General features: G+C 46.2%; 1 protein-coding gene across 2 annotated transcripts in view; it reads left to right on the forward strand.

Annotated features, from left to right (window-relative positions):
- Positions 1-21,005, forward strand: part of ULK2 (unc-51 like autophagy activating kinase 2) — a 141,681-nt gene that overhangs the window by 86,168 nt on the left and 34,508 nt on the right. For both annotated transcript variants that reach the window (XR_015750289.1, XM_087969553.1), the window contains 4 exons: positions 4,467-4,604; positions 8,585-8,730; positions 11,458-11,538; positions 15,993-16,282. Coding sequence is in view for 1 of the 2 variants with exons in the window: in XM_087969553.1 (XP_087825679.1) it covers positions 4,467-4,604; positions 8,585-8,730; positions 11,458-11,538; positions 15,993-16,282 (655 nt within the window). In the remaining variant the exon portion in view is untranslated. The remainder of the gene's footprint in view (positions 1-4,466; positions 4,605-8,584; positions 8,731-11,457; positions 11,539-15,992; positions 16,283-21,005) is intronic.

Raw genomic sequence — 21,005 nt, forward strand, 5'->3', positions numbered from 1 at the left:
TGCCAGCAGCCCCGCCAAAATTGTCTCTCTCTTACCGCAGTCTAACAAGTACGTCCTGTAGGGGAGATGAATAGTTGTCTGCCACCCCTATTCATCTCCGCCCCCTGCCTTTTATCCCCAGAGCTAGGGTGGGGGCTTCACTAGCAGCGGTGGCTCTTCCATCCCAAGGACCGGCTCATAGATTTCCACTGCTCTCCTCTCCTCTGCCTTCTGCGCATCCATGCGTCAGGCACTAGACCCAGCTGTTCCTCTTCTTTTTCATCAGCCACCTCCACACCTGGGGGAGCTGTTGACTCTCCATCTGAGGGCTGACGGACGGCGCAGGCTCCGTCTCTCTCTCTCTCTCTCTCTCTGACAGCTCCGTTCCCTCTTCCTCCTCGGAGCTCTCAGGTTGCCCTGAATTATTACAGTTCATTTAGTGGCTGTTCAAAGTGACAGCGGCACTGAAATAAATGACTTACAACCATTTTTCACACTTAGGACCATATCCCCATTTTGCGCCCCGCCCATGCACGGCAGATCCCCGAAAGCAGCTGGCTTCAGGAGGCAGGCATGCGCGCATGCACAGTGGACCTGATCCAGCGCAACAGCTCGCGTGCCAGCAGAGATGGCTCTGTGTGCCATTTCCGGCACGCCATAGGTTCGCCATCACAGGAGTAGGGTCTGCTGCTTGGGTGGTAGGGGGTTGGACTAGATGACCTGCAAGGTCCCTTCCAACTCTGTTAAACTACTTAATCGGCCAGTCACATGACCACCAAGCCACGCCCACCAAATAAGCCACGCCCACAGAACCGGTAGTTTAAAAAAAATTTTGAATCCCACCACTGCCTACAAGGTCCCTTCCAACTCTGTTAACCTAGTCAATAGGCCAGTCACATGACCACCAAGCCACACCCACCTAGTCACATGACCACACCACGCCCACCAAATAAGCCACACCCACAGAACCAGTAGTTAAAAAAAAAAATTGAATCCCACCACTGCCTACAAGGTCCCTTCCAACTCTGTTAATCTAGTCAATAGGCCAGTCACATGACCACCAAGCCACACCCACCCAGTCACATGACCGCCACACCATGCCCACCAAATAAGCCACACCCACAGAACCAGTAGTAAAAAAAAAAATTTTTGAATCCCACCACTGCCTACAAGGTCCCTTCCAACTCTGTTAATCTAGTCAATAGGCCAGTCACATGACCACCAAGCCACACCCACCTAGTCACATGACCGCCACACCACGCCCACCAAATAAGCCACACCCACAGAACCAGTAGTTAAAAAAAAAATTGAATCCCACCACTGCCTACAAGGTCCCTTCCGACTCTGTTAATCTAGTCAATAGGCCAGTCACATGACCACCAAGCCACACCCACCTAGTCACATGACCGCCAAGCCATGCCCACCAAATAAGCCACACCCACAGAACCTGTAGTAAAAAAAAATTGAATCCCACCACTGCCTACAAGGTCCCTTCCGACTCTGTTAACCTAGTCAATAGGCCAGTCACATGACCACCAAGCCACACCCACCCAGTCACATGACCGCCACACCACGCCCACCAAATAAGCCACACCCACAGAACCTGTAGTAAAAAAAAAAAAATTGAATCCCACCACTGCCTACAAGGTCCCTTCCAACTCTGTAATCTAGTCAATAGGCCAGTCACATGACCACCAAGCCACACCCACCTAGTCACATGACCGCCACACTACGCCCACCAAATAAGCCACACCCACAGAACCGGTAGTTTAAAAAAAAATTGAATCCCACCACTGCCTACAAGGTCCCTTCCGACTCTGTTAATCTAGTCAATAGGCCAGTCACATGACCACCAAGCCACGCCCACCCAGTCACATGACCACCAAGCCACGCCCACCAAATAAGTCACGCCCACAGAACCGGTAGTTTAAAAAAATTGAATCCCACCACTGCCTACAAGGTCCCTTCCGACTCTGTTAATCTAGTCAATAGGCCAGTCACATGACCACCAAGCCACACCCACCCAGTCACATGGCCTCCAAGACACGCTCACCCAGTCACATGGCCTCCAAGCCACACCCACCCAGTCACATGGCCGCCACGCCACACCCACCAAATAAGCCACACCCACAGAACCAGTAGTTTTAAACAAATAATTGAATCCCACCACTGCCTACAAGGTCCCTTCCGACTCTGTTAATCTAGTCAATAGGCCAGTCACATGACCACCAAGCCACGCCCACCCAGTCACATGACCACCAAGCCACGCCCACCAAATAAGTCACGCCCACAGAACCGGTAGTTTAAAAAAATTGAATCCCACCACTGCCTACAAGGTCCCTTCCGACTCTGTTAATCTAGTCAATAGGCCAGTCACATGACCACCAAGCCACACCCACCCAGTCACATGGCCTCCAAGACACGCTCACCCAGTCACATGGCCTCCAAGCCACACCCACCCAGTCACATGGCCGCCACGCCACACCCACCAAATAAGCCACACCCACAGAACCAGTAGTTTTAAACAAATAATTGAATCCCACCACTGCCTACAAGGTCCCTTCCGACTCTGTCAATCTAGTCAATAGGCTGGAAGTGACTTGAACCACACCATCTGGAAGGCATTGGAAGCCGATGAGCTGAACTGAGACTTTTTGGGGGATGGGTGGGGGTAGAGACAGGAACAGGCCCAATTCTTAGCCGGGCCCTCTTGGCAGCGGCTGCAACCTTCACTGAGCAATTGGCAGCCCTGGGCGCCGAAAGCAAGCAAGCAGGTGCGTGCCCCTCCCTCTGCCCAGGTGCTCCCAGCTGCTTTGTTGACTATCCAGGGACGCACGGGTTGCATCATCTGTTTTTCTTCTCTCTCTCTCTCTCTCTCTCTCTCTCTCCCCCTCCCCCCTTTTTCCCAAGTCTCCTGACTTTATTACCCTTAAATAAACAAACTCTGGCCATCCTCACTTCTGAACTTCCTGTTCTCCCTTCCCCAGTGGGGTTTTCCTAGAAAAAGGAGGTTTGTTTTGAAAAAAAACTTGAAAGGGAAAGAGGGGAGAGAGAGAGAAGCAGCTTTGGCGCCTGCCCGCCCTGCCCTAGAACAGCCAGAAAGAAAAGGAGGAAAACAATCTCATGGTTTCTTTTTATGTTTATATTGCAACCTCTTTCTAAATGATTATTATTATTATTGCATGACTGAATTTTCCACCCAGCCTTCAATCCTTAAGCATTCCTTCCCCTGTGAATTAGCAACAGAGTGGTCAATGTCTGGGATACTCTACCTGACTCTGTAGTTTCTTCCCCAAACCCCAAAAACTTTAGACTGTCTACTATTGACCTCACCCCTTTCCTAAGAGGTCTGTAGGGGGCGTGCATAAGCGCACCAACGTGCCTACCGTCCCTGTCCTATTGTTTCTTTTATCTTTCTTATAGGTACCCATTTCATGTATTCATAACTATGTATATACTTATACTTATTATCTTGTAAACAATTGACAAATCAAATAAATAAATAAAAATAAATAAATTAGCAGCACCAAGCACCCTCTGGTCTCTTTTGTGCTCTGGCGGTGGCCTTAGCCGGTTGGACACTCAGCCATGAAAGTTTCCCCCGGCAGAGAAGAAGATTTCATGGCCCAGAGGTTACCCTGCCTCTCTTCACTGCAGCCTTCCTTGTCCCCCCGTTTCAAGATCACGTGAAGTGTTAGTAACCCCTTTATAAAGCCTTGGTAAGGCCACACTTGGAATACGGCGTCCAGTTTTGGTCGCCACGATGTAAAAAAAAAAGATGTTGAGGCTCTAGAAAGAGTGCAGAGAAGAGCAACCAGGAGGATGAGGGGACTGGAGGCTCAAACATACGATGAACAGTTTCAAGAACTGGGGCCTGGCTAGTCTAGGGAAGAGAAGGACCAGGGGAGACAGGAGAGCAGTCTTCCAATATTTGAGGGGCTGCCCCAAAAGAAGGAGTCAAGCTATTCTCCAGAGCACCTCAGGGCAGAACAAGAAGCAACAGGTGGAACCTAATCAAGGAGAGAAGCAACTTAGAACTAAGGAGAAATTTCCTAACAGTGAGGACGATTAACCAGGGGAACAGCTCGCCACCAGAAGTTATGGGTGCTTCATCACTGGAGGTTTTTAAGAAGAGACTGGAAAGTCACTTGTCTGAAATGATGCAGGGTCTTGTGCTTGAGCAAGGGGGTTGGACTAGATGTCCTCCCAGGTTCCCTCCATCTCTATTGTGATGGAGGAGATTTCAGGTGACTAAACTAAACTTAAAGAGAAACAACTTAGAACTAAGGAGAAATTTCCTGAGCGTTAGAGCGATGAATCAGTGGGACAGCTTGCCACCAGAAGTTGTGAATGCTCCAACACTTAAGAAGATGTTGGACAACCCTTTGTCTGAAGTGGTGTAGGGTTTCCTGCCTAGGCAGGGGGTTGGACTAGAAGATCTCCAAGGTCCCTTCCAACTCTGTTATTCTATTCTATTCTATCTCCAGGCAGTGCCAGCCTTCGGTCTCCCCCCGGAGCGAAACGGTGCCCATCCCAGTCCCTACTCAGCTACGGAACTACCAGCTCATAGAGCAGAACCTAACGTCGGCCACCAGCCCGGGGTCAAACCCACATGGGTCACCAAGGTAAGACCTCCTTTCTCCCTGGGTCTTTGGCTGATCCCACGATCTCCTCCCCACTTATCACACCTGGTACAGGTGTTCCTCGACTTACAACCCCAATTGAGCCCAGAATTTTTGTTGCCAAGCAAGTGTTAAGTGTTAGTTGAGTTTATCTTCATTTTACGACTTGCCATGGGTGTTAAGTGAATCCCCGTGTCAGGATCCCGGCAGTGACCCCCCCATTTAAATCACGAGTCTCAAGCCAAACTTCCAAAACTTCAGAAGGATTTATTGGGAGTTAACATGTCCGGCATGGCCTGGGTGTAGCCAACTCTGAGACCCATAATTCATTGTCACCCTTGACCCTGGTTTTCCCCCCATCCTGGCTTCCCTCGTTGTCTTCGCTTGTCAGAAGGTCGCAAAAGGGGATCAGTTGACCTCAGGACACTGCAACCCTCATAAATAGGACTCTGTTGCCAAGCGTCTGAATTTTGAAATTGAAATTTTGAATTTTGTAACTCTGAAAAATGGTCACAGTCATGTTTTTCAGTGCCTTTGTAACTTTGAAGGGTCACTAAATGAACTGTTTGTCAGGATTCCGGCAGTTACCCCCAATTAAGTAATGAGTCTCGAGCCAAACTTCAAAAGGATTTATTGGGAGTTAACATGTTGGCACTGCCTGCGTGTAGCCGACTCTGAAAGACATTGTCACCCTTGACCCTGATTTTCCCCCACCCCCTGGGCGTATTGTAATTCATATTCTCCAATGGGACACCTCCATAGCCCAGAGTCATCAATCATGCTCTCCAGTTAGAATTTTGCGCGGCAGGAACTTCAGTCACCTAGTTACTATCTCTGTAAAACTATGTATGGAATGCACTTTTGATTTCCAAGCTGCTGCACTGCTCTTTCAAACCCTTTTCCCCCGCCTCCCTTTCTTTTTCTTTTTTTTTGAAAACAATTTTATTAGTTTTTAAAGACAAACAAAACAAACAAAACATAAAAACATCCAGCTTTCTTTCATAAATATACAAACAGTGTGTCGGTTGGTTTACCAGTTTTTGTGCATCCATTTCGTAGTCTCAATTACAGTTACATTACATAATAACTCATATTATCAATCAGAAATTATATACCCTAGTATCACTATTAAACAATCATTTGACTATGATTTTATTCATTCATATTTTGCGAGATAACTATAATTTACTTAGTTTATTTTATAACAAATCATATAATCATACCAAATCTATCCTAAAGACATTTTATAAATGTGATATCAAATAAAAAAGAAAAAAAATATCTCTTTATATATTCATTATTATCTAAAATTCTAAATATTCTATTATTGTATTTTATCATCCAACCATTGATAGAAAAGGTCCCAAATTTTATAGAATTGTTTATCCTCTTGTTCTCTAATTTCAAATGTCAATCTACTCATTTCAGCACATTCCAATATTTTCTTAATAATTTCTTCCTGCAATGGTATTTTCTCATTTTTCCCTTTCTGTTGGCAACTCTAAAGAAACCATAGAAATATTTTTGGAGTTAGTATTCAGACTCCTCTTTCTCTTGTATCATTAAAGTCAATTTGTCCATTTCAGCACGTGCCGTTATTTTTTGAATAATCAGTTCATCCGATGGTATACAGTTGTGCTTCCAGCATTCAGCATAAGCTATTCTAGCAGCCGTTAATACTATAGAATTTGGGGGAAATGATATAATCGGATCGAATTAAGACAGATAGACAATGAAGGAATTAAAGATCAGCAACTTACAGATTAAATGTAAATTAAATACATATGCACAAAATTGTATATATTTGAAAATGTACACGAAAGATAGAAATGGATGAGATGGATGTCACAAAACTGTTAATGTCATGATATTTATTTTTTGTTTTATTTTTAAAATATACAAAAGACTAATAAAGTTTATTTAAAAAAAGAAAAGAAAAGAAATATTTTATGAGTTGACACACCGCAGTTGGTAACTTGGTTGTTAAGTGAATCTTGCTCCCCCCGTGGACTTTGCTTATCGAAAGATTACAAAAGTGGGATCACGTGACCCCGGGACACATAAATATGAGACCGTCATAAGTATGAGTCAGTGGCCAAGCGTCTGAATTTTGATCACGTGACCACTGGGATGCTGCAACAGCTGTATGTGTGGGGGAAAAAACGGTCATAAAGTCATTATTTTCAGCGCCTTGGTAACTTTGAACGGTCACTAAACTAAACTGTTGTAACTTGAGGATTACCTGCATTTGGCTGGCTTCCCCAGCCAAAATCAGATACAGGTAGTCCTCGCCTAATGACCACAGTTGAGCCTAACATTTTAGGTTGTTAAGTGAGACATTTGTCAAGTGAGTTTTGCCCTTTCTTGTCCCAGTTGTTGAAGTGAATCCCTGCAGTGGATAAGTTAGTAATCGCATTGTGAAGTGAATCTGGCTTCCCCACTGACTTTGCTTGTCAGAAGGTCGCAAAAGGGGATCAGACACAACGATTATAAGTATGAAACAGGTTTTTTTTATAAACTTTATTCAGTTTTTCCAACAATTTAAAAGCATAAAAATAAAACAATTGCAACAACGTTGAAGACATCATTAGCATTTCTTAACCATATTCCTCTAACTTAATTTTCTTTTTCTTTTTTTTGTAATAAATGTTTATTATTTTTATATTTTCAAAACATCTCTTTCAGTCAACGTGGTTCCAGGTTTACACTTCAATACATGACCATAATACATATTTATCTTTCACATTCAATTCTATATCATATCATTACTTCCATTTTCCAGTAAATTTTCTCCACTATTCTTATTTTCTTTACACTTATTAAATCCATTTTCAATTTATATCTTATCTTAACTCCTTTTTCTATAAATGTTCTCAAATCTTATTCTATAGTTTTAACATTCTTATTTTTTAATTCTAAATTCATTATACCTTTATACTTTTATCTGTCACATTTGCAATTTTACTTTTGTTTCATTATTCAATAAATTCCATCTTAAATCTAATAATTCCCCAAAATTTCCCCCTTTAAGTATCAATTAGAGTGTGCCACCCTTTTATCCCTCAATTTATTCCCCTTTAATCCATAATCAAAATTTATCATAATATAATCACTATATAATTATCACATTCTAGTTTAATAACGATAATCTAACTACTATACATCACATGTGCATATACTCTACTTAATTTTCTATTGCAGTACGATTATGACATATTTTTCTGTTAATTCTCTATTCCTTACTCCTTACCTATATCCCTTGTTACATAATACATTTTCTATTACTTCTACATTCAGTACCTATAGCTTCATATTCTTTAATTAGTTACAGTATTACTTTTCTTTCTATTGTCAAACCATATATACCAGGCGTCCCAGACTGAATAATGCACAGATACCTCTCTGTCCTTTAACTCTAAAGTCAGCCTGTCCATTTCCGGGCAGTCTAGAATTTTTCTTATCACTGCTCCCTCTTGTGGTATATCTCCCTGTTTCCAGTACTGCGCATATGTAATCCTAGCAGCAGTTGTTATGTGTAAGACAATGTACCTGTCTGTCTTGCTATATTCTCCCTTAATTATTCCTAGCTGGCTTTATATGCCTAAGGCGAGGCTAGAACTCACGGTCACCTAGTGCTTGGTCCAAAGTTACACAGCAGAGCTCGTCGGCTTCCTAGCCTTGTGCCTTAACCATTAGACCAAACTCTGTGTGTGTGTGTGTGTGTGTGTATTCTTGCATATACATTTAGATATAGATATGGATATATAGATATAAAACTATATTTTATATGTGTGTATACAAATATACCTGCTGTAACTAAGGAAATGGTCCTGAAATCGATTAAACATTTCAAGATAGCCCTCCTGTCGGAAGGTTGCCACATGGGCAGTTATTTCAATAGAGCAATAAATACAGTTTTTCACTGTGTTATTTCCTAGGTGTCTTAGCTTTCTTTCGTGAAACTTTTTCTCTTCTGCTTTCAGATCTGGGGCCGTGCGACGGTCAAACACCAGTCCTTTGGGCTTCCTCAAGACCGGCTCCAGCTCCCCGGTGCCGGCTGACACTGTCCAGACCGTTGGCCGCAGACTGTCCACAGGCTCTTCGAGGCCATATTCCCCTTCGCCACTAGGTGAGCCCCCCATACAGCACAAGCCTGGAAATCGTGATTTAAAACCCAGGCCACCTCTTTGGCCTCTGCAGGTAGTCCTCAACTTACGACCACAATTGAGCCCCAAAAACGTCCATTTTTAAGGGAGACATTTGTTAAAGGGAGTTTTGCCCCATGTTCGACCTTCTCTTGCCACCGTTGTTAAGCGAATCGCTGGAGTTGATAAGTTGAAAGCTCAAACTGCCCAAAAAGAGCTGCTGATCCAGTTCTACAGAGGAATGATTGAGTCTGTCATCTGCACCTCTATAACGGTCTGGTTTGGTTCTGCAACCCAACAGGACAGACACAGACTCCAGAGGATAATTAGGACTGCAGAAAAAACAATGGCTACCAACCTGCCTTCCATGGAGGACCTGTATCCTGCACGAGTCAAAAAGAGGGCTGTGAAAATATCTACAGACCCCTCACATCCTGGACATAAACTGTTTCAACTCCTTCCCTCAAAACGACGCTATAGAGCAGTGGCCCCCAACCTTTTTTGTGCCACGGGCCCGGCATCACAAAATGATCCGCGGCCCGGTACTGGCATCAGCACGCATGACAAGGCAAGGTGAGCCGAGCGACCGGCCAGCCAGCCTTCCCCCACTTCTCCCCGCCACCGTCAACTCCTCCTTTGTACCATTGTCGATGGGCTTCGGGACGGCTTCGGGACGGTCGCTCGGCTCGCCTTGCCTTGGGTGCTGAAAGAATCCTCGCGCCTTAGTTTCGTTCGAAGCCGCCCCCCCCTTCAATGAAACTAAGGCGCGAGGATTCCTTCAGGACCCAAACGCCGCTTTCCAACCGGAAAAGCTCACCCGGAAGCACTTTATCATCGAAACAAGATGGCGGCGCCCAGCAAACCGGCGGCCCGGTAGAAAATGTTCCACGGACTGGTACCGGTCCGGGGCCCGGTGGTTGGGGACCCCTGCTATAGAGCACTGCACACCAGAACAACTAGACACAAGGACAATTTTTTCCCCCGAACACCATCACTCTGCTAAACAAATAATTCCCTCAACACTGTCCAACTGTCTTGGTGCAAGTGCTCTCAGTGTTCATAAAAGAAAAGATACATTCATCAAGAGTCAAGAATCATAAGGTGCAACGCTGAATAATAATAGTCATAGGGTACAATAAGCAATCAAATCATACCAGGAAATAGTCAATATAAATCGTTAGGATACAAGCGACAAAGTTACAGTCATACAGTCACAAATGGGAGGGGATGGGTGATAAGGTGCGATGAGAAGATTAATAGTAGTAGTAGTGCAGACTTTGTAAATAGTTGGACAGTGTGGAGGGAATTACTTGTTTAGCAGAGTGATGGCGTTGGGGGAAAAACTGTCCTTGTGTCTAGTTGTTCTGGTGTGCAGGGCTCTATAGCCATGATGGCGAATACAGGGGGCACGCAGAGCCATTTGTGCGGGCACGCGAGCCCCAGCCAAACTTACCTGCACTGCGCGTGTGCGCGCCTCCCAGCTGATTTTTGGCCCATTTGAGGCCATTTTCGCCCTTCTGGGGGCTCGAGGGAGGCCTCTGCAGAAAAAAACAATTACAGGAAATACAGGAAGTGCCAAAACAGGCCCGTTTTTCAGCCTCCAAAGGTTTCAGAGGCTTCCCTCAAGCCCCCGGGAGGGCAAAAACAGCCTCAAATGGGCCGAAAATCACTTGGGGGACGTGCGCATGTGCAGTGCAGATAAGAGGGGGAGGGTTGTGCATGCATGTGCAGGGGGCCAGACACATTGCATGTGCACACTTTTCTGCACACCACAAGGTTCGCCATCGCTGCTCTGTAGCATCGTTTAGAGGATGGGAGTTGAAACAGTTCATGTCCGGGATGTGAGGGATCTGTAGATATTTTCACAGCCCACTTTTTGACTCGTGCAGGATACAGGTTGTCAGGGCTCCAATAAATCCCCCCTCATTCAAAGCAAAAGTCTCTAGCCGCATCTCAGAAAAAGTAAATTGGTTTATTAGAAATTGCCATGTTGGCGCATAGCTGGATGCAATTGGTACTAAATCACATCATCCATTTCCCCCTTGACCCTGGTCTTTCCCCCAACCCCTGGATGTGACTTCTCCAAAGGGACACATCCGTCTCCAAGAGTCATCCATCATGCTCTCCAATAACCTTCTTATGCTCCAACAACTTTGGGCTGCTGAGTTAATATCTAGGCATTTCAAGAATGTCTTGTTTTCCCCCCACTCCGTTTTTCTGGCAGCTAAAAAGACCAGAGGAGTATCTTTTTAGTTGACACAGGTCCTCCATGGAAGGCAGGTTGGTACTAATTGTTTTTTCTGCAGTCCTAATTCCTCTCTGGAGTCTGTGTCTGTCCTGTTGGGTTGTAGAGCCAAACCAGACCGTTATAGAGGTGCAGATGACAGACTCCATCATTCCTCTGTAGAACTGGATCGGCAGCTCCTTTTGGGCAGTTTGAGCTTCCTGAGTTGGCGCAGAAACAGTGCAAAGTCAATGAGGAAGCCAGAGTCATTCAACAATCGGGTGACCAACGTAACAACCGCCGTGATTCACTTAACAGCTGTGGCAGGAAATGTCTTAAAATGGGGGCAAAATTCACTTTTACAAATGTCTTCACTTAACATCAGAAATCTTGGGCTCAATTGTGGTTGCAAGTCAAGGGATAGCTGTAATTCCATTCTTGGAGGGGGAAAAAAACCCCAACAATTTCACTATTTCCTTTTCCTCAGTTGGTACCATACCTGAGCAACTTGGGCATTGCTGTTGTGGGCAGCTGCAAGGGCATGAAATAAGGGGCCGAAGCTCTTCAGGTGAGCAATTTCTCTTTGTCGTCCCATCACGTCCCCCATCCTAATTTGATTTTTAATGGAGGGGTTTTTGGCTCCTGTGAAGGTACAAAGCCTCAAAGAGTCCTTTTGTCCAGAATTTTGAAGTCTTCCCACCCACGCATGTTCAGGAGGCTGGTGGAGATAATTTGACTGCTTAAGGGATGGGGGGGGGAGGAATTACAGGTCAATTTTGTTCTGGGTCTCCAAGCCTCTGGGTGCTCCGTTTTGTAAAAGACGGGAGGGATGGAGAATGTCTCCAAGGCTTTTAGGAACCAAGTCAAGGTATGTCCACCTGTGTTATGTGAGACAGAGAGAGAGAGAGAGGATATGAGATATTGGGGGGGGAGTGAGAGATGAGATATTGTGGGGGAGTGAGAGATGAGATATTGGGGGAGTGAGAGATGAGATAAGAAAGATGAAAATGAAGGGTGGGGGGATGGATTGATGGATGGATGGGAAAAGATGAAGGATGGACGGCTGGATGAGAACAGGATGGATGGATGGGAGAAGAGGATGGATCGATAGAAGGACAGATGGATGAGAGAAGATGATGGATGGATGGATGGATGGATGGATGGATGGATGAAGATAATGGATGGATAGATGGAAGGACAGATGGATGAGAGAAGATGATGGATGGATGGATGGATGAGAGAAGATGGATGGATGGATGAAAGAATGGATAGATGAGATAACTGGATGGATGCATGGATGAGAAGAGGATGGATCGATGGAAGGACGGATGGATGAGAAGATGATGGAAGGAAGGAAGGACAGATGGATGAAAGAAGAGGATGGATGGATGGATGGATGAAGATAATGGATGGATGGATGGATGGATGGATGGATGGATGGATGAGAGAAGATGATGTATGGATGGATGGATGGATGGATGGATGAGAGAAGATGGATGGATGGATGGATAAGAAGAGATGGATAGAAGATGGATGGATGGATAAGAGAAGAAGATGGATGGATGAGAGGGTAATGGATGACAGAAGATGGTGAATGGATGGGCAGATGGATGGATAGACGGGTGGGTGGGTGAGTGGATGATGGATGGACAGAGAGAGAGAGGTGGATAGATATGTAGATGGATAGGTAGATGGGTGGTTAGATAGATGGATGGATGGACACACAGAGAGAGAGAAAGAGATGATGGATAGACAGACAGAGACAGACAGACAGACAGAGAGGTGATAGAGAGATAGATGAGGGAGACCTACCTATCTCTAGGTAGGTGGAGACTGACTGACAGATTGCAGCTAGGTAACCAAAACCCTATTAGAACAGGTCTTCTCTAGCCATCCCATCTATCTCTGAACGACTGAAGTACCATAGAGGCATTTTAAGAGAGAGAGAGAGAGATCAGTAAATGTTGGAATGGGGTGATGGAGATTACTTTCCTTGCCCGAACTTGTCTTTCTGTGCTGGGATGCCGGTCGGATGCTTTTTGTGAGCATGGCCCGTTTCAAAGGACTTGCGAGGACAAGCCGCTGCGGTCACCCCGGTTGGCCTTTCCCTGCACCATAACATCCTGTTGATGGGAAGGAAAGCTCTCCGAGACTCTGCTCTGCGAGGGCTTTGTTGTCGTTCCTTTGTAGCCCATGAAAGCATTTCTTTGAGCCACTTGGGTGACCTGGGATGACCAGAGGCTTCCTTCCTCTCTTGGTCCTCCTCCCCCTCCCTCCCTCCAGTGGCGGTTCGTTTTTCTCATCACATTCCTTATGACTTTGTGGTTTAAAAAGAATGGGTTGGTACAACCAGCCGATGGGAATGACTCTCCTGTCCATGATCCCCAGCCAGTATGGTTGAAGACAATTAAGGGACTGGAGCAGTGGTGGGATTCAAATTTTTGTTACTACCAGTTCTGTGGGCGTGGCTTGGTGGGTGTGGCATGGCTTGGTGGGCATGGCAGGGAAGGTTACTGCAAAATCCCCATTTCCCCCCCCCCACTAGCCTGCTTTCCAGCTCCATTCTCCTGTGCAGGGCAATCAAAGGAGACCCAGCCGGTCAGCTGGGACTCGGGAGGTGGGGTATAGATGGGGAACGGGGCCAGTCAGAGGTGGGATTGGCTGGTTGTCCGGACGACTCAAATATTTCTGCTACCGGTTCTCTAGGACCGATCCGAACCTGCTGAATCCCACCTCTGGACTGGAAGCTAAAACATACAAAGAACAGTTTCAAGAATTGGATCTTGTCTAATCTAATGAAAAGAAGGACTAGGAGGGACATGATAGCAGTCTTCCAATATTTGAGGGGCTACCCCAGGGAAGAAGGGGGTCAAAATATTTTCCAAAGCACCAGAAGGCAGCAGAAGAAACAATGGATGGAAACTAATGAAGGAGAGAGAGAATTAAGGAGAAATGGGTACAATTAACCAGGGGAACTACTTGCCACCAGAAATTGTGGCTGCTTCATCACTGGAGGTTTTTAAGAAGAAACTGGACAGCCATTTGTCCAAAATGCTATAGGTTTTCCTGCCTGAAGCAGGGGGCTGGATTAGAAGACCTCAAAGGCCCCTTCCAACCCTATTATTTTGATTTATTCTGTTAATTTCAGTGCCTCTGGAAAGCACCTGTTCAAAGGAACTGCTTTCTAAAAAAAAAAAAAATAGATCTGGGCAAGACAGATGTTTGTAGGACTGTATGCATTACTCCCGCAGGTTCAAAAGAAAAAGGACAGATGTGATCTCAGTTTCCTTTTGGGGGGTGTCCCAGCAGAGATTACTGGCTGAGGTTTGGGGACATGAACTGTCCTAAATGCTAGTTTGGAAGAACAAAACCTCATGTAAAGGACAGAAGACAAGTGTATTTTGAAATTTGGAACTTCAAGATGAGTGGACTTCAGCTCCCAGAATTCCCCAGCCAGCATGCTTTGAGATGGGTGTATTCTAACTCCCAGAATTCTCACTCACCAGCATCTGATCCAACTAGATCAGAAGTTGTTGAGGTAATTCCCCGTTAGGAGAATGAGCGCATACAGGGAGATGTATTTGAGAGTAGCGTTTGAATAATACACATACAGTATACAGATACACTGTACAGTAAATGTAGGTTTTTACTTCCAGAAAGGTTAAAGCAAAGTTCAAAATAGGTAGTCCAAAGTCATTCACAAGTAAATCAGTCAGTTCTTCAATCCAGGGATAATCCAATAACAAATTCCAGTGTCAAAAGCAGTTCTTACATTAAATCCAGTAATATCAGTCAATTAGAAGAAATGGAGGAACGGCAAAACTCTCCAACAGAAGGAAACAAACTTACTCAGACTTCTTCTGAGACTAAGGCTAAGACAACCCAGGTTTCTGGCTCCATCTTATGGCCGTTTGAGAAACCACACCCAATTGCAGTTTTTAGCATGCTCTTAAAGAGACAGTATTAAAATGTCTATCCTGGTTTATATATTTCTAACCCAAATACCTGTTAGGTGACTTACATTCCTAACAGAGGTTCCCAACCCTGGGAACTTTAAGATGTGTGGACCAACTCCTAGAACACCTCAGCCAGAATGCTTTAAAATGGGTGTACGTGAGTTGTTGGGCTGGCTGGGGAATTCTGGGAGCTGAAGTCCACACCCCTAATTTGCTAGCTGGTGAATTCTGGAAGTGAAAGACCATCCGCCTTAAAGCATTCTGGGAGATGAAGTTCACTCTTGTTAAAGCAGATTAGCTGACAATTCTGGATCTTGAAGTCCAGTCATCTTAAAGCATACTGGCTGGGGAATTCTGGGAGTTGGCCCACACTTCTTAAAGCAGATCAGCTGAGAATTCTAGACGTGGAAGTCCATCCATCTTAAAGCATTCTGACTGGGGAATTCTGAGTCTTCACCCATTTTAAAGCAGATTAGCTGAGAATTCTGGATCTTGCAGTACACCCATTTTCAGGCATGCTGGCTGGGGAATTCTGGGAGTGGAAGTCCTCCCCTCTTAAAGGATCCTGGCTGGGGAATTCTGGGAGTGGAAGTCCTCCCCTCTTAAAGGATGCTGGCTGGGGGATTCTGGGAGTGGAAGTCCTCCCCTCTTAAAGGATCCTGGCTGGGGGATTCTGGGAGTGGAAGTCCTCCCCTCTTAAAGCATCCTGGCTGGGGGATTCTGGGAGTGGAAGTCCTCCCCTCTTAAAGGATGCTGGCTGGGGAATTCTGGGAGTGGAAGTCCTCCCTCTTAAAGGATCCTGGCTGGGGGATTCTGGGAGTGGAAGTCCACCCTCTTAAAGCATCCTGGCTGAGGAATTCTGGGAATGGAAGTCCACCCTTCTTAAAGCATGCTGGCTGGGGATTCTGGGAGTGGAAGTCCACCCCTCTTAAAGCAGATTGACTGGGGGATTCTGGGAGCAAAGGGCCACCCATCTAACAGTTGCCAGGGTTGAAAAAGGTGGACGCAAGATCCATTCTTGACCGGATGCCCTGAATCCCATAATGTTTCTGTTCCTCCCCGCCAGGTTCCTCAGCGACGCAGTCCCAGTCTCCCCAGTCCCTCCTGTTGACAGGAGCTCGACTGCAAAACACGCCCACCCTGACGGACATTTACCAGAACAAGCAGAAGCTTCGGAAGCAGCACTCAGACCCCATCTGCCCATCCTACGCAGGCTGCAGCTATGGCCATTCGCCCCAGCCCACCCGGCCAGTCAGTCTGGGGACGTCCCCCACCAAACACATGGGGTCATCTCCACGGAGCTCGGACTGGCCGTTCAAAACTCCCCTGCCGACCATCATTGGCTCTCCCACAAAGGTGAGTTGTCAGAAACTGCTCCGCAGAGAAGCCACTTGGTTTCGCGGTTAAGGCACTCCTAGGAGACCGTGAATTCTAGTCCATCTATAGTTATGAAAGCCGACTGGGTGACTTTGGATCCAATCCCCAGGAGACTAGGAGTTCTAATCCTGCCTTAGAGTGGAAGTTAGCTGGGTGACTTTGGGCCAATCACCAGGAGAAGGTAAGTTCTAGTTCCACTTTATGCGTGAAAGTCAGCTGGGTGACTTTGGGCCAATCACCAGGAGACAGTGAGTTCTAGTCCCGCCTCAGGCATGAAAGTCAGCTGGGTGACTTTGGGCCAATCACCAGGAGACAGTGAGTTCTAGTCCCACCTTAAGCATGAAAGCCGGATGGGTGACTGAGCCAATCACCAGGCGACGCTGAGCTCTAGTCCTGCTTTTAAGCATGAAAACCGGCTGGGTGACTTTGGGCCAATCACCAGGAGATTGTGAGTTCTAGTCCCACCTTACACATGAAAGCCAGCTAGTTGACTTTGGGCCAATCACCAGAGGATGGTGAGTTCTAGTCCCCCCTTAGGCATGAAAACTGGCTGGGTGACCTTGAGCCAATCATCAGGAGACACTGAGTTCTAGTCTCACCTCACACACGAAAACCAGCTGGGTGACTTGGGGCCGATCATCAGGAGACAGTGAACTCTAGTCCCGCCTTAGAGTGGAAGTCAGCGAGGTAACTTTGAGCCAGTCACCAGGAGAAGGTGAGTTCTAGTCCCACCTTAGGCACGTAAGCCAGCTGAGGGACTTTGGGCCAAGCAGCAGGAGACAAGCCCGTTTCGGGGGGTCTGTCGTAACTTTGAACGGTCACTAAGCAACCGGTTGTAAGTCGAGGAATGCCTGTGTTCCCGCGAGACCTTGAGATTGGGAGGCGCTTGCTTAATGTTGAGATCGCCGTCTTCTCTACCCCAAAACCACTGGTTCCTGCCTGAACACTCAAATGGCAACAATGGGTTTGCAGATCTTTTTTCCAAGTGGTGCAAAATGATGCTTTACGCTCGGCTGCAGAGCATTTTAGAGAGCACCTAATATTTTTTTATTTTATTTTTTGTGCGATGCAGTGTATTGTGTGATATTTTGGTTTGCGAGGGGGAGTTGGAAAAAAATGCCTTGCCAAATCTTAGGCTTTAGTTGTTCTAGCACAAGCAGGTTTTTAATTTTGGAATTGATAAAGGACCGTTTTGGTATTTTTAAACTGTTGCCTTAATCCTTCCCCTACGTCCACAGTTGAGGCCCAAAGTTTCCACGGTTAAGTAAGGCAGTGGTTAAGTGAGCTTTGCCCCCATTTTATGATTGTTTGTTTGATCCTAATTTAGCACATCACCGCCGTTGTTAAGTGAATCATGCAGTCAATATGCAACTCTGGCTTTCTCCTTTAACCGTGCTTGCCGGAAGCTGGCTGTGAAGATCACCAAAAAAATACGATTAACAGAGTTGGAAGGGACCTTGTAGGTCATCTAGTCCAACCCACCGCCCAAGCGGGAGACTCTACACCATTTTTTTACCGATGGCAGTCCAGTCTCTTCTTGAAAGCCTCCAGGGATGAAGCTCCCACAATCTGAAGGCAATTTCTATCCCATGGGTTGATTGTTCTCGCTGTCAGAAAATTCCTCCTTATTTCCAGATTGAATCTCTCCTTGTTCAGTTTCCGTCCATTATTCCTTGTCTGGCCTTTGGGTGCTTTGGAAAATAGCTTGACCCCTTTCTCCTCTCTGTGGCAGCCCTCAAATATTGGAAGACTGTCATCATATCTCCCCTGGTCCTTCTCTTCCCTAGACTAGCCAAGCCCAGTTCCTGCAACCGTTCTTTGTATGTTTGAGCCTCCAGTCCCCTCATCATCCTGGTTGCTCTTCTCTGCACTCTTTCCAGAGTCCAAACATCTTTTTTATAGTGTGATTTTATAGTGTGATTAACAGATTAACAGAGTTGGAAGGGACCTTGTAGGTCATCTAGTCCAACCCCCTCCCTCCGCCCAAGCGGGAGACCCTACACCATTTCTGACAGAGGGCAGTCCAGTCTCTTCTTGAAAGCCTCCAGGGATGACACTCGCACAACTTCCAAAGGCAACTTCTGTTCCATTGGTTGATGGTTCTCCCTGTCAGAAAGTTTCTCCTTATTTCCAGGTTGAACCTCTCCTTTTTCAGTTCCCATCCATTATTCCTTCTCTGGCCTTTGGGTGCCTTGGAACCAGCAGTGTTCCAGCAGTGTCTGAAAAATTGTCATAACTCCCTTTTTCCAATGCCTTTGTAATTTCAGACGGTCACTAAATGAACAGTTGTAAGCCGAGGGCTCCCTGTAATACTTCACCTCTGCAGCTGCCCAGAAAGCCAACACAATCCTAGGCTGCATAAACAAGAGGGACAGAATCAAGATCACGCGAAGTCTTAATGCCCCTTTATAAGGCCTTGATAAGGCCACACTTGGAATCCTGCATCCAGTTTTGGTCACCACGATGTAAAAAAGATGTGGAGACTGTGGAAAGAGTGCAGAGAAGAGCAACGAAGAGGATTAGGGGACCGGAGGCTAAAACATGAATGATTGCAAGAATTGGGTATGTCTAGTTTAATGAAGAGAAGGACCAGGGGAGACAGAATAGCAGTCTTCCAATATCTCAGGGGCTGCCCCAAAGAAGAGGGAGTCAAGCTATTCTCCAAAGCACCAGAAGGCAGGACAAGAAGCAACGGGTGGAAATTAATCAAGGAGAGAAGCAACCTGGAATTAAGGACAGTGACAGTGAGGACAATTAACCAGGGGAACAGCTTGCCACCAGAAGTTGTGGGTGCTCCATCACTGGAGGTTTTTAAGAAGAGATTGGACGGTCACTTGTCTGAAATGGTATAGGGCCTCCTGTTTGAGCAGGGGGTTGGACTAGAACAGGGTCCCCAACCACGGTCCGCTGGACTGGTGCGGTCCACGGAACAAGTCCTACCGGGCTTGAGCTTGCTGGGCGCCGCCGTCTTTTTTGATGAAAAGTGCTTCCGGTGAGCTTTTCCGGGTAGAAAGCTCACCGAAGCACGCTTTCATCAAAAGATGGCGGCGCTTGCTTCGTGAGCTTTTCCGGGTAGAAAGCCATTTCTACCCGAAAAGCTCACCGAGCGCTTATGCCGCTTATCTTTTTTGATGAAAAGTGCTTCGGTGAGGTCACCGGAAGCACCTTTTCATCAAAAAGATGGCGGCCCAGCAATGCCGGTACCGGGCCACGCCAAAAAGGTTGGGGATCACTGGACTAGAAGACCTCCAAAGTCCCTTCCAATTCTATCATTCTCATTCTAATCTTGTGTTGGAAGAGTTATCCTTCTGGGTTTAGTTCCAAGTGGGGGGAAACGACACTGGAAACACGGTGACTGCTTGAGAAGATGGTTTAATGGTGGACAGGATCACATGCCTTGGAGCTCTGAGCAGAAAAAAAAAGGAAGAGATGCTGAGAGTCCCTGGGTTTTATGCCCTATGTTGGGATTTGAATTTGAGCTTGCATTCTGATTGGTTGTCAGACTCCCATGGGGCCATGCAGAGGCAACTGTAGGCTGTCCTGAGTGCCAGGCGTGGTTGAGTCTTGCTGGATGATGATGTAATGAAAGGGCTTTGAGATTCCTATTATGCAAGGGTCTTCAAATATTGGCAAGTTTTAAGACTTGTGAACTTCAACTCCCAGAATTCCTGAGCTAACATGACCGGAGGAGGAATTCTGGGAGTTGAAGTCCACAAGTCTTAAAGCTGCCAAGTTTGAAGACCCCTGCTATTATGGGTCTGCCTGAAGGAGGTAGATCTTTGTTATGAAGAATAGACTGGCCCAGGCCTTAGTGGGCCATTAGCAAAGCGGGGGTGGGGTGGGGTTGAGTTTCTTCCTCTCTGAATTTCTACTTCTCTTTTAAGGGAAATATTCTGCCTTTTTTTAGTATATCCTATTTCATTTTTCTAACAGAGGGGTGGGTTATAACTTCCAACACTTGAAAGCTGAAAGAAGCTAATAACTCACTATTTCCCAGGTGAGTGGCCCAAAGTCACCCAACCCAGGTTTCTTCATGCCTAAGGTAGACCCAAAACTTATCTTTTCCTGGTGATTGGCCCTAAGTCAAGTGAGGTATGAATCCCACTCTATAAAGCCTTAGTAAGGCCACACCTAGAGTACTGCATCCAGTTTTGGTCACCACACTATAAAAAAGGATGTTGAGATTATAGAAAAAGTGCAGAGAAGAGCAACCAGGATGATTAGGGGACTGGAGGCTAAAACACACGATGAACGGTTGCAGGAACTGGGCCTGGCTAGTCTAGGGAAGAGAAGGACCAGGGGAGACAGGAGAGCGGTCTTCCAATATTTGAGGGGCTGCCCCAGAGAGGAGGAAGGGGGGTCAAGCTATTCTCCAAAGTGCCTGTAGGCCAGACAAGGAATAATGAATGGAAACTGAGCAAGGAGAGATTCAACCTGGAAATAAGGAGAAACTTTCTGACAGTGAGGACAATCAACTGATGGAACAGAAGTTGCCCTCAGAAGTTGTGGGAGCGCCATCACTTGAGACTTTCAAGAAGAGACTGGACTGCCATCTGTCAGAAACAGGCGTAGGGTCTCCTGCTTGGGTGGGGGGGGTTGGACTAGATGACCTATAGGGTCCCTTCCAACTCTGATTATCTGTTACCTGTAAGTCACCCAATTGGCCTTTTTGTACCTAAAGCGGGACAAAAACTCTTTTGCC

This window comes from Notechis scutatus, chromosome 1, assembly GCF_049901735.1.
Source record: "Notechis scutatus isolate UNSWTSFEM ecotype Mainland chromosome 1, rNotScu1.2, whole genome shotgun sequence".
In the NCBI taxonomy this organism is placed as follows: domain Eukaryota; kingdom Metazoa; phylum Chordata; class Lepidosauria; order Squamata; family Elapidae; genus Notechis; species Notechis scutatus.